A 12,736-nucleotide genomic window follows, 5' to 3' on the forward strand; every position below is an offset into this window, starting at 1 on the left:
TCCTCCTTGCAGTCCTTCCCGGGAACCTTCACCTCCCCAACTAATTGAGGTGCCTTGTAGGCAATGGGGGAGGGTGGCGGAGGCGCTGTTCCATGACCTGACTACGACTTGGTGACTGAGGAGGGGAAAGCCCTCCTAGGCCGAGGCCACTGCGGTTCCTGAACAGCTTGTCTCAACCAACTGTGTATCCCTTGAGAGAGTGTAGGAGAGTCTGGCCCAGGGGGTAATCCTGAAAACCCCAAATCCCATGTATCCTGCCGGGCCTGCACATCCTCGCTAAATGTGTACTGTCCAAGTCTTCCCCGGGCTGAGGCGTCGAGTGGCCTTCGTGTTCAGCCTCCGGGCGCCTCCGCAGCCGAGCTCTTTAGAGAAAAAAAGAGAGGGAAATTGGTGCAACCAGCCCGAATCAAGCTCCTAGAGCAGTCACTGGCAGGAGGTCCCTTCACGCACCAAGGCGCACCCGACCCCACCTCTGGCACTGCTGCCCGCCCTGCCTGCGGCCCTCTCCGGCTAAGGAGCCTGTGTGGTTGACCTGAGGGCATCGGCGAGCGCGCCGGGCCAGGTCTTGTTCCACGCAGCAGCCTGGACCCCACAGTGTGTGCCTGCACTCGGCAGTGCCCTGATCTCTCCTGCCTGCTGATCCCGGGCCAGAGACACCGCGGCCGCACCCAGGGAATCCACTAATGTTACTGTAAATGTGGGGTGGAGGCCGAAGGTCACACCGCTGTCTGTCTGTCTCTGTCTCTGTCTCTCTCTGTCTCTCTCTCTCTCTCTCTCTCTCTCTCTCTCTCTCTCTCTCTCTCTCTCTGTCTGCCTTCGCGGAGCTCCAGCCCTCGAGTTTGGGCTTCCCGTAGGGATAGAGCCTGCGGGCCAACCTGGCTGCCCGAGTTGGAGCCGGCCGCGAAAAGACGGCAGAAAACCAAGGAGGGCGGGGTTCGGCCAGACTAAAACTAGGGGCGAAATTCATGCAGCGTTCATGAGACAGTCCTGCGTGACGGCCGAAAAACGTCAATCGATGTCGCCCTGGGACTCCGGGTCTTCGAATGCGGCCCAGCTTTGGCTATGCCACCTCCCTAGAGGCCCGCGCTGGCGAGGCCGAGCCCGAACGCGCGGGCGAATCCCACTTAGGTTCTACTTGGCGCAGGGACTCGGACGATGGCACCTAACCCGCCTTCCCGGGAACTGCCCAAACAGACTGGATCTGGACCTAAGGTTTAGACGACTGCTTGCCCTTCAGGGACAGTGGCCGGGAGGGCAGGAGGGGCTGCTGGTACACACCTGCACCTGCGGGACCTCTGATGAGGGCAGGGGGCGGCTCCTGGGCCGGCCTGGGGAGTGAGGAGACTCTGTGCTGAGGCCACGAGCTAGGCCCTTGGCTGGGGCCACCGCGGACAGAGGATGGGACACACCGCGCAGACCTGGCTGACTGCGTGCTTCGGGCGGTGCGGGAGGCGCGACGGGGACCTCGACATGATTGTCCCCTGTCGGCCCTGCGCCGCCGAGGCCGAGTGACAAGGCGCAGGAACGGCCTATTCGGTGGGGCTACCAGCGGAAGGAAGTTTACTCTGCAGTGGACACTGTTTTAGCACTTTCAGAGTAGCAGGACCATTCCTAAATAATTGAGGTTCCCCCTCCTCCACACAAAATTTTAAAATTTCACGGATCAGACACTGGCAATGGGTGGCCCATTAAAATCATTAGGTGTTAGCAAGGTACAAGCCTCATTTTCCTGAGAAATACCTGGTGGGACGGAGAAATGCGGTGAGAATCTATGGGCTCTCATTCTGTGTCCACATTTGGGTCTGTAAAAGCTGGAAGCTCCCAAGATTTCTTAGAACTGGACAACAACTCCCGTAGAAATTAGATTTGTTCTTTAGAAATTCAGCCCCGTTTTATCATTAGACGGGTGATTGCACCCTGCTTGAAAGCATCCCACCATAGCTTATAATACCTGTTTTTGTTGTTGTTTGTTGTTTTTATTAGTGATCCCTCCCATTAAAGAAAAAAGTATTTTTTTTTTATTGATCTGATCTACAATTTCTAGCATATAAATCCGCCTTGCAAATGCTCTGCACGGAGTTTAGTTCTGCACTCCACATTTTAAGTCAACATCAAAACTGGAATTAAACACAGAAAACCAGCATGGAGGGTAAACTGTGCTTAAAGGCCTTCAAATGAGAAAAACTTCTGTAAGAAAATAAACATGGAAACCTAATGCTCAATCATTTCCCCAAGAAGCAAGAAAAACAGCCTTAAATCACCGACCCACGTGGGACATGGGGCCTCTTTTTCTTTTTCAGTTCTCTGCCTCAAAAAAATATAACACCATTAAGAATTTCAATCTTGAGGTGAATATTATAGAAACCATCTGCGGAAGTTTGCTTAATCACCCTTGTAGAGATGATCTTTCCTGAGTAGTTACTAATTTCAACTCTGTGATTTTTATTTTTCCAAGACATCTTGTCAATGAAATGGCAATGTGATGTTACCAAGATTCTGAATAGCTATAGATCAGAAAATATATCTGATCCTTTCAAAGTTTATTATGAAAGCCTCCACACCCCCAGCCAAAATTGCTTTAGAGCTGGATAACAAATATGTATGTCTTTCTAGTTGAATTTGTCCTATTTTGCACACAAATAAAGTCATGCTATTTTTTAGATCCTGCCCCTCTGGCTTTGATAATACCAAAGATTTATACATTTCCATGTGCCTCAATTTTTTCTTTGCAAGGCTACTTTGGAATAGAATATGTCACTAATTGGCAGATATGAAGTGTTAGTGATTTCTCAGTTATCTTTCCTAATTTTCTTTTTTCTCTGAAATCTCCAATCTAATGCTTTATTCTTAATTATTCCAGGTACCCATATTCCATTTCTCTGTTCTCCCACTCCCCCATTTTCACCTAAACAGTTTAATTTCATCTAGTCAGGCAAATAAAAGCTGAAACTTGCCCCCAGACAAGGAAGCTACTAGACTTGGGAGAAAAAAAAAAGTGTATTCGGCAAATGAGAAGGGAAGGAAATTGCCTGTATTTAAGGTGTATTTAAGGATATTTCTTCTTTCAAATATAATTATGAAATGATTTTGTTTGTTCATTTAACTTATAGCCTTTTGGCATTACAGTGTGTTAGAGATGGAATAGTGTATGAACAAAACTGAAGTTTACAGCATTTTTATACCTATAGCTATGTCACCAGATTAATAATTATTTAGATTATATACCTTATAAAATCCATATATTACCTGTGATAAGACACTTATACCTATCTTTATTTCATCCTTAAAGCTGTGTTGAGGACCTACTATGTACTAGGGTGGCTTCATGATAAATGTAAAGATGAATTTCATCTTCCAACAAATTCCATTTAACGCCACTAGAAAAGATTACATCCATATAAAGTGATCAGTTTCCCCAACTGCCTTGGACCCCAATCTTGTTTGCTCTCTGCCTTCAGTCAACACTGAACTTAAATTTGGCACCCCCTATAGGTTGTGCCTGGTCTTGCGATTGTGACTATTTTATTCCTTTGAAAGCTGTTGTTGTTGTTGTTCTTTAATATTTTAAAGAGCTGTATTTGATTTTGGGTTTTTGAAGCTTGTCCACCGTCAAAAATTAAAAACTCATCCCTAGGAGCCAGCTGTTCTGTTGACCCTGTCTAGCTCGCTGGGTGGAAGCTAAGGGTGAGTTATGAGCTCAACAGTAGCTAGAGAAACAAATGATGTGCCCAGAGTTCACACATCGTCCATCCCCTCCTCCCCATAAACTCACACTCACCCACAGAAGGGAGAGAAAGGAGGGGTCCGGGGCTCGGGGGAAGGTGAGGGGGCTGCAGAAAGCACAGTCACTGTTAAAGTAGCCAGAGGGGACCGTTCTGGCCACCAAGAGGACTCCAGCTGGAGCCTTCATTGGCGCTCTCTTTAAAAATAACGAGAGGTTGGCTGTAAGAGTTTATTTTGTTCCTATTTATTTATAACGAGACTTATAATGTGTAGAGTTAGCACTTAATTATGCAAAAAGGCTTGCTCTTTTAAAAACAAAAACAAAACAACAGCAGAAAACAGCCCGATTTCCTCCCAGCTGCGCCTGCCCCCGGGTCTACACCAAGCCGACTAGCGTCCGTGGCCGGCCGACTCCCCGGGCTCTCCCGGCCGGCTCGGTGCCCGCCCCAGAACGCCGCCCTGCTATTCTTCTCCTCCCGCGATTACTCGCAGCCCCACAAGCAACACCATATGCTGCTTCTGATCAAACAGCGAGCGACATCGGCACCAATAATTGACGAGACCGGCTGGAAATCACGCAGAAAGGGAGCCCACTGAGACCGCAGGGGCTGACAAATCACTGCTAATAATCCTGTTAGGAACAGTGCGGCCAGCGGAGTTCGCAATAGCTTTATTTTTATAAAGTAGGCGCTGACAGTATAAAAGACAACGAGATCTCTTTTTTAAATAGAAGGCAGTGTGGTATAATGGTAATTATCCCATCGACAATTCATAGCACAGTTTGAATGGGAAATGTGGTTTTTAGTATAAAAGTTCCCCTTCTTTTTCTTCTTTTTCTCTTTCTTTCTTTCTTTTTTTTTTTTTTTTTTTTTTTAATTTTCAGGTACTTTAGGCTTTGATTTCTTTTTTCCCCACAGTTTCCAGGGTCAGAGAAGAACTGTTCAAGGAACTGCTTTAGGAGGGAACGACTAAAGCATCACTTGTAGTTTGAAGGTAGAACTGAACTATAATTTGAAAGTTTTCCTTTAGCTTGGAGCATGTTTTTCATGCTCCACTAATTTGGAGCATGTTTTGCAGGCTTTTTGACTTAGATAATAACTTTTATGTCATGATCAAGCAAAGTGAAACTGCAAACCCAATAATGACTGTTTCCTGCCCATCCATTCATTTAATGGAAAACCACAAACCCCAAACATCTAAAATCAACAACAACAAAAACCTCCAGGGGTCAAGTCAGAAGTTCTCATTTGTAAATAAACACAATTCTTTCCCTTGGATTTTTGTTTGTTTGCTTGTTCAGTAATCCCTCTTTTACATTTCTGAATCCCTTCCCCCAGCAAAGACATATCTAAAATATTTTTAAAAATCTGTTTGCATTATTTGAATCCAAGTAAAGGAAAAGATGGACAAATAGAAAAGTGTCCTTTTCTAGTAAGTATAAATGGTTGTATATAGGACAGTGTTCTATGAAAGCTGCTCTGTCCTCACACCGTGAATCTTGATAATCTAAATATGAGTTTTAAATCATGTCAACAGCTCAGCTATTCTAACTTCTAGGCCTTATAAGGCAATTTTCTCAGGATCTATTTGCCAACCTGCCACCCAGAAGATATTTTCTAAGCGGGCTAGCCATCTTAATTCAATCTTATGTATTTTAGGACTAGCCTATTATCTTACAGATAACATCAAGCCCACAGTTGCAAATCATCAAGCTCCAGAGTTAGTTTCAGAATCTGCGAATGTCTTGAAAACTCGGAATAAATTTGCTTAGAATTTATTTAAGAACTTGAGTAAATTCAGGCATACTTGTTCACAAATATGCATGTTACTCATTTGCAAAGCTTTAGATATATAGAGAAATTATTATCTGGCCTATCTAGCTCCAGGTACATGGGTCTATCCACACCTGGCAAAAAAAATACAGAATTAGGCAGTGCTCCTGGTTTTTACTGGACAAAATTCTAACAAGAGGAGTAAAAAAGAAAGTCATGTTTGGATTAGTAGTACTTTCAATTGAGCCTAGTATCTGAAGTGTTGACAAAAGGACTGTTGGGCTGCTTCCCAACCAAACATATCTGATGGACTGAAGAGAAAGTATTGATGGGGAGGTAGAGGGAGCCTCAAAAAAGCGACAGAAATTCTGAGTTCAGTGAGGACCTTAGTGAAGCAGCCGAGCTAAACTTCCCTTTGCAGAATATATATGTAAATATGTATGCATTTCTCTGGTCACTGATGTCGGCTCATTGCCTGGCAAATCCCCAGCCCCTTCTGCCTTTGAAATTCCATCTGGGCAAAGTCACTTACCTTCTGGGAACACCACTCTCATTTTGAGATAGCTGGTCGTGAGTCTGATTATGGATGCTTTGTCCAGCTGCGAGGTGATAGCCGAGGGCAAAGGCAGTAATTTAGCCAGTTCATAAAATTCACTGTTTTCCTTCTCCCTCCTAGTCCGCGCAGCATTTTTGGACTTTTCTTTCATTGTGTCTTGTTCCCCCTTTCTTCTCACAACTTAAGCTCCGCAGATTCATCCAAAACCAAAAATAAACTTTCAATTAGAGATCATATTTGGCAAAAACAAAAAACATACTTTGAATAAAGAGGCTGAAGTATTTGCACCAAGAACAGTGTATTGATGGCAGTAAAAGACCAGCCGGGGTGAACGGAAAATATGTTCTTTGAAAATGCGCGATGCAGTATAGGAAAGTTGCTGATCCACCGAATTTGGGCGATCCACCGAATTTGGGCAATCCTGGGGGTCGTTCGGGGTATCAAATGCCAGTGGGACCCCTGAGGAGCCAGCCTTTTCTTCTACTGCCAGCTGCGAACCCTGGTCCTCGGAAAATCGACATAATAATCCCTGACGTTTGCTCTTCAGTCTCGCGGCATTTAAGGTATCTCCGAGCCCCTTTGGGAAGAGCAGGAACCCCAGACAACTCTTTCAAGGCCCTGTGAAGACAACAGCATCAGAGCATAAGAGATCAGCGGCTCCACAAGTACTCACACACTCGTCCCAATTCCAAAAACACGGCCGGAAAGGGCCTCAGTGCGCCTAGCCAGGCGTTTTGGGTTTGTTTTTAAAGAAACGGGTAAATTGGCAGCGAGACAGCCCCCTGCAAATAATGCTGGCATTCCCTCACCCATGCCAGCCACATCCTCCAGACCCCTGGGAAGTTGCCCAAACAACAAAATACATATTTTTGAAGACCCGCAAGGGATCTTCCGCCGCGGATCCCCGAGTCCGCGCCCAGGCCGGGCGCACGTCCCAGGAAAGCAGGTTTCCGCAAATCAGAATTCCTCCACGGCGAGGCAGGGGCCTTTCAGCTCCCTACCTTGGCAGATCTGGACCTTGGCTACCTCTTTAACTTGGGTCTCAAGTCTGAGGGATTCCTCAAAAAGTGACTTACACACCAAGTCTCTCGGGACTCCCAAGGCGACCCAGCGCTCTGGCTGCCCAGCAGGGGCTGCAACAAGCGGGGCCCAGCAGCGCCAGGTTAACAGGTGGCGCGCTCGCGACAGCCCCTCGCAGGCTCCCCCGGGGGTGGGAGGCGCCGCGGCCTCTCCCACACCACCGCGGAGCTGCGGGGCTGCTGGGCGGGCGCGGTGCGTCTTCTGCTTCACCTACCTTCAGTCCCCACAAGCGGCAGAGGTTTCGGGGGCGCCCATCTCTTAACTGTTCTCATGCCTACCGTCCAACCCAGCGACACCGCCGGCCTCTCCGCTTCCCACCGGCAGAGAGGAGCAGAGCATTCCCGGCTCCCTTTTCTGGATCATGAATTGGAGGAGGGGTGCGTGACAGAAAGAGGAGGATGCAAGCTTTGGGACGAGTGAGGTGATTTTAGAATCCTGGTCCTCCGTACTTGCTACGAAGCCAGTTCACTATTATTCCTAATTGGAAGCCGAAAACTGCCCCCCGTAACTTCTTTATAGCTTAAGGGTTTAGCTTCAACTTCACTCCCGGGCCGCCTCTCTCCCGCCCTCCCTCAATGCCACTCACAAGCCTCCTAGCCTCCCATTGGCCTGGCGCGGCCAGGGGCGAGGCGCTCATTGGCCAATAGGGCTGAGTGACACGAGTCGGCCCCGAGCCGCCCTCCGCGCGCCCAGGCTCCGGGCTCTGAATCTTACTACCCGCGGGACCGCTGGACTCCTAATGAGCTCAGGGTGCCGGGTCGGCGCTGTCCGGTTGCCGCCGCTGCTCGCGGCCTCCTGGGCCTCCCCGACGTCGTGCGCGACCCGCGCTCCTCGGGCTCCCTGGGGTCGGGTGGTTGAGCGCTCAGTCCAGCGCGGCGGCCCAGCAGAACCGGGAACGTCCGGAGGCAGCGGAGGTCGGGCGTGCGGGTTAGGTCTACCGGCGGAGGAGGCAGGGTTCGCCCAAAGGCCCATCCCGCTGGCAGTCGCTGGCCGACGGCGTGCGCGAGGCCGGTTTGGGGCGTTATTTTCTCTTTCTCGTTTCTCTGAAACCATGGCGACACGGAATTCATTGCCAGAGGAAACAAATACAATAACTGTCTTTAAATTAATCCCAAAGAAGTGCGTCTTTTTCGAAATGGCTTGGGTTTGGGGCTGATTTTTTTCACCGTGGAAAGCTCGGCCGGGGAGTTTTCCTATGGGGAGCAGCTAGGGGGACACTAGGGGAAAAGCTTACATTTCAGGGCAAAATAGAATGATTGATATATAGAGATACATAGCTCACAACAGTCCTTTATCTTAAACATTAGCCAACTCTTTGTCGGGTTTTGTTTCAGGAAACAAAAGTCCAACATGATTATTCCTTACAGAAAGGATACAGTCTACATGAATGAACTTAACGATGCTCGCGGTTCCCTAATAGGAGCTGTTTAAACAAACGCTCACCAGGACTCTTGCTGACTAATTACCTTTTAGAGACCCTCTAATTTGAACCGCCTTCTCTTTCTCTCATCTGAGAAAACACAACAGGTAGCATCAAGAAAAAGTCAAATTGTCCCAAAAACAATTGTTGTCCTCACGAATCACCCCCTACAGACTCGACTCCCGGCTTGGTTTTGGTACGCCGGTGACCAGATTCGGCTCCTAGAGGTGCGTTTGGAGGGAGTTGTTTCATCTACCATAAAAATCAGTGAGAACACCAGTGACGGGACACTCATCCTCTCGTTTGTGGCGCTAATTGCCACTGAGAAAATAAATACTTTGAAGAGGGGTGTGTGCCATTCTGCTGATATTCAGAACAACTTTAAGAGTGTTTGTTCAAAAATACAGACATCTGCCACCTCCTTGCCGCCCGATGGCAGTAAGATAGTCGTAGAAGGACAACAGGAGCTTTCTGGTGTTATTTACATATCTGGGCAACACCTGGCTGGAGGAGGTGAAAGTTTTGGACAGAAAGAAAAAGAAAGAAGCACGGAGATTTTGTAGGTCTTTCAAAACTGGAATCCAGCTAATGGACTCTAATCTAGGAGGAGTCATTTCCCCAGTGGCTGTAGCCACTTAGAGATCTGGTTCTGGGCGCCTTCCAACCACCCAATGATGCGCTTTTAACAAGACATAGCTAGAAGATAGCGAGAGATGCACTGTGGCTCACTTATACACAAGATTCCAGAAAGATCAGATAAGGTCAAGTTGGCTACTACATGTAAAGTCGGGGGTGGAGGGTGCGTGTGGAGAGGGGAAATAACCTTTCTTGACCCTCCTCTCCCCTCCAACCAGATCACATATAGCTGCCAGGCGAAGCAATGACACTTAGGGTTAAGAGGAGGTTTTCTATTCGACTGTGTTCTAGAGAGGATTTCAGTCAAGACCGCGGTTACTCTAACCCTATCTCTACTTAAAACAACATGCCGGTGTGGAAGTGCCTCTCTGGGGTCTGAAACCTGTGTCCACAGCAGGGACTTCCGGGGGGTGGAGGTAGGGAGTCAGGTAATGCTGGGTTTCCAGAAGAAAAAATGCAGTAATTTTGCCTTCAGAAGCAAGATGGGCAAAATGAGTAAGGAAGTCTTCACGCTTAAGGCTGACGTCCTGGGGGGCTGGGCGGGCTGTTCCAATGTCCCAGTGAAGCTCAGTTGTCAATGAGCCAAGTAGATGTCGTTTAATAAACAAAGTGAATGCACGACCACGAGGTGACGGCCTCTCGCTAAGTCCTCAGCACACAACTGTCTGAGCCGCGTTTACCGAGAGAGTGAATTAGCATGACGACGTAACACCTGTTTTTCTAATCTTTGAACCCAGGTTGGAGCCGGAACGCTGCTCCTTCACTCCCCCTCCCGGGCCCAGGGACCTGGCTTTGCACCCTCCCCACGACCCCGCCTGCCAGCCCCCCACGCGCCCTGTAGCCGGAGGCGTGAACCGTGAACCGGAACCTCAGGTGCCTCCCACGTGTTCTGCGAATTTGCGTTCGCTTCTAGCACGGGAAATTTTAAATGAATTTCTTGAAGCTCAGAGACTAATCGTACCATCCCCTTTGCCAATATAAGGAGAAAAGCCCCAGAAGGGAAGAGACGGTCACGGGCGACCCACTAACCCCAAATAGGGATCCTCATAGAGTCTAGGCCGCCACCTCCTTGAGCCGGTGGCCTTAAAACCTAGCCTCTGGCCCTCAGGCAACCAGAATGCGATCCTGATGTGGGAGAAAACCCATGAGGGGCTGCAAAAAAGTATCTCCCTCCTTCCCCCACCAAGCAGGGCGAACAGCCTAGTGTGATGGCGACACTGTTCCCCCAAGAGTCCCTGCCACTTCTGGGGCAACCCAGGATGCTGCCCTCATGGAGCCTGCCCCGGACCCCGGAGGCCAGGACATGCAGGCGTCCGTGACTCTACCCCAGGGGAGCCAGCCCGGGTAGATTCTGGAACCAACGCGCCTGTGTGAGCAATGTCTAGCATGCCGCGCGCACCCAGAAAGAAGGGGGAGAGGGCGCCTCAAGGGCCTTCTGACCCCTCCCCGCAAAAGGCAAAATCAAGACTACAGAAGGTGAACTTTCGGTTGTAAAAGAACGAGTGAACACATACTGGAATTCCGGTGCAAACCGCCGAACCGGGGTTCAATGCCTCGGCCCCCGACCCTTGCTCTGGCACAGACCTCCACCCTGCCTTCCGAAAACTCCTCTAATGACTCTTCTTTGCTCCAGGCTGTTTGAGCATCTTATCAAAACTAGAATGATTTCTGTCCACCACCATTCTCTTTATTTTTTTGCAGACTGCTAGGGACGCACACATACACTTTTGCATGCTCGCACATCCCACATGCACAGTTGCACAAAGCACACAGACATGGATTTTGCTCAATGTCCAAGGTCAGGATGAAGGATATATTTATAACCAAGATACAAAATCTGAAGATGGTCACTCGAACATCTCAGTATGTTACATCCAGATGTTCACTCTGTCACTGAAAAGGACAAGTTATCTAGGGACATATTATTGTCTTAGGAAATATTAACATTTTCTAGTTCCAAGTATATTAGTTAACGTTATCCTGTCCTAGACTCATTTATTTTTACCACATTTAGACATTTACATCTCTGCGAGTCGTTATGATGTTGAGGCAGAAACAAGGGTCACTTGTAGCCTTGACCCTAAACAAAGTGTAGAAGGAGCCCCCCAAAATATGGTCATATTTGCTATTTAGAAGTTATGGTAAATATTACTTGTCTGATCAGGACGTTTTGAAAAGTATATTTTATGCATATAAATATAAAAAAACCCTTTTCCTAGGTACTGCTTTTCAGTTGTCTCCCTAAATTGACCCGTGAAATACACCCAAATTCACTTCAGTGGTTACACACTGGAAAAAAAGAAAGAAAGAAAGAAAGAAAATGCACCAAGTTGGAAAATGAGATTGGCGAATACAAGTAAGGGTTTCATATAGTTTCTCTAAATATTCTGGTTAATTTTCCAGATATTGGAAACCGTGGTCTAATATATAACCTTGAACGGCCGCTGGGAAATAAGTGCTTCTTGAATTGTGCACCACTGTATTTGCAGACATAAATTTTAAGCTTTAAAGAACATAATTATTTTAAAATATAATTGCTAGCTGGAAAGAGGTCTGATTCTGTGCATTCTGAGGATGGGAGCAGGTGGGTGCCTGCCGCTCCAGGTGCCTGCGCTTTCACACTTTTCTTTTCCAGAAATCGAGCGGAGGACGCTGTGTGTGCATAAATTTCAGCAACGCTGAATACAGGCACTCAACTGAGGCGTTCTAACTCTGGAGATGAACACTGGATTGGAAACTCGGGTTGAAAAACACTTTGATTCTTAAATCGGTTCCCGAATTTCAGACCAAACTCGAGGTCACTTGGCATGGAGGTGGGGGAGGAGGGCGGCTTTTAAATATAAACCCTAAGGCCCCACCTTGATTTAGGAATAGGAAATCCCTGTCCGAATCGGGAATTGGCATTCCGTAAGGGAGCGGAGGGCCTCAGGCCACTAGGCAGCTCCGAACGCGGGGAAGCGGGAGCAAGGATGAGCTCAGAGCGAGGGTTGCCGGCGCCACCCTGGGCTGCGCAGTGAGGGGCCGTGGACCCGCCCCGAGACTCAGTGACAGTCGCAGCTTAACCCCGTTGGGGACGCCGCCCCGCTGAGGTGGTTGCGTCTCCAAGTCGTGAGCCTCCAATAGCTGCTCCCGCTTTCGCGTCGCAACCCCAGGACCCCGGGAAATTACCACTGTGCTCGTCTGGGCCGGAGACCCGGTGCTTCGGAAGCCTGGGGCACATGCCTGGGTCCCACCCTAGACTCACCGCCTCTGGGCCCGAGACATGGGAATCTGCCCTTGAATATCTGGGCGCCTTTGCTGTTAGCGCGGTTTTGGAACTTGAGCGTGCATGGGAATTGATTGGAAGGCTGCTTAAAACACAGATTGCTGGGCCTCACTTCCAGAGTTTATGATTCAGTAGATCTGGGGTGGAACCCAATAGTTTATTTGCATTTCTAACAGGTTCCCAGGTGATGTTGCTGGTGAGGGAACCGCACTTTAAGAACCATTGCCTTAGTCTGCTTTTTCTCAGCCTGCTTTTGAAGTAGAAGACTGTAAGGAGGGAAAATA

At 48.4% G+C, this 12,736-nt stretch overlaps 1 protein-coding gene across 3 annotated transcripts in view; it reads right to left on the reverse strand.

Annotated features, from left to right (window-relative positions):
* SIM1 (SIM bHLH transcription factor 1) overlaps nucleotides 1–7,653 on the reverse strand; it is a 79,314-nt gene extending 71,661 nt beyond the window's left edge. For 2 of the 3 annotated variants that reach the window (XM_009451680.5, XM_054685526.2), the window contains exons 1-2: nucleotides 7,346–7,653; nucleotides 6,028–6,669 (exon numbers count right to left, since the gene is read on the reverse strand). In XM_009451680.5, the coding sequence (XP_009449955.1) occupies nucleotides 6,028–6,202 (175 nt within the window). In that variant the 5' untranslated portion in view covers nucleotides 6,203–6,669; nucleotides 7,346–7,653. 3 annotated transcript variants of the gene reach the window in all.
* Between the last annotated feature and the right edge of the window lie 5,083 nt (nucleotides 7,654–12,736).

Source organism: Pan troglodytes, chromosome 5 (genome assembly GCF_028858775.2).
Source record: "Pan troglodytes isolate AG18354 chromosome 5, NHGRI_mPanTro3-v2.0_pri, whole genome shotgun sequence".
NCBI classification, from domain to species: Eukaryota; Metazoa; Chordata; class Mammalia; order Primates; family Hominidae; genus Pan; species Pan troglodytes.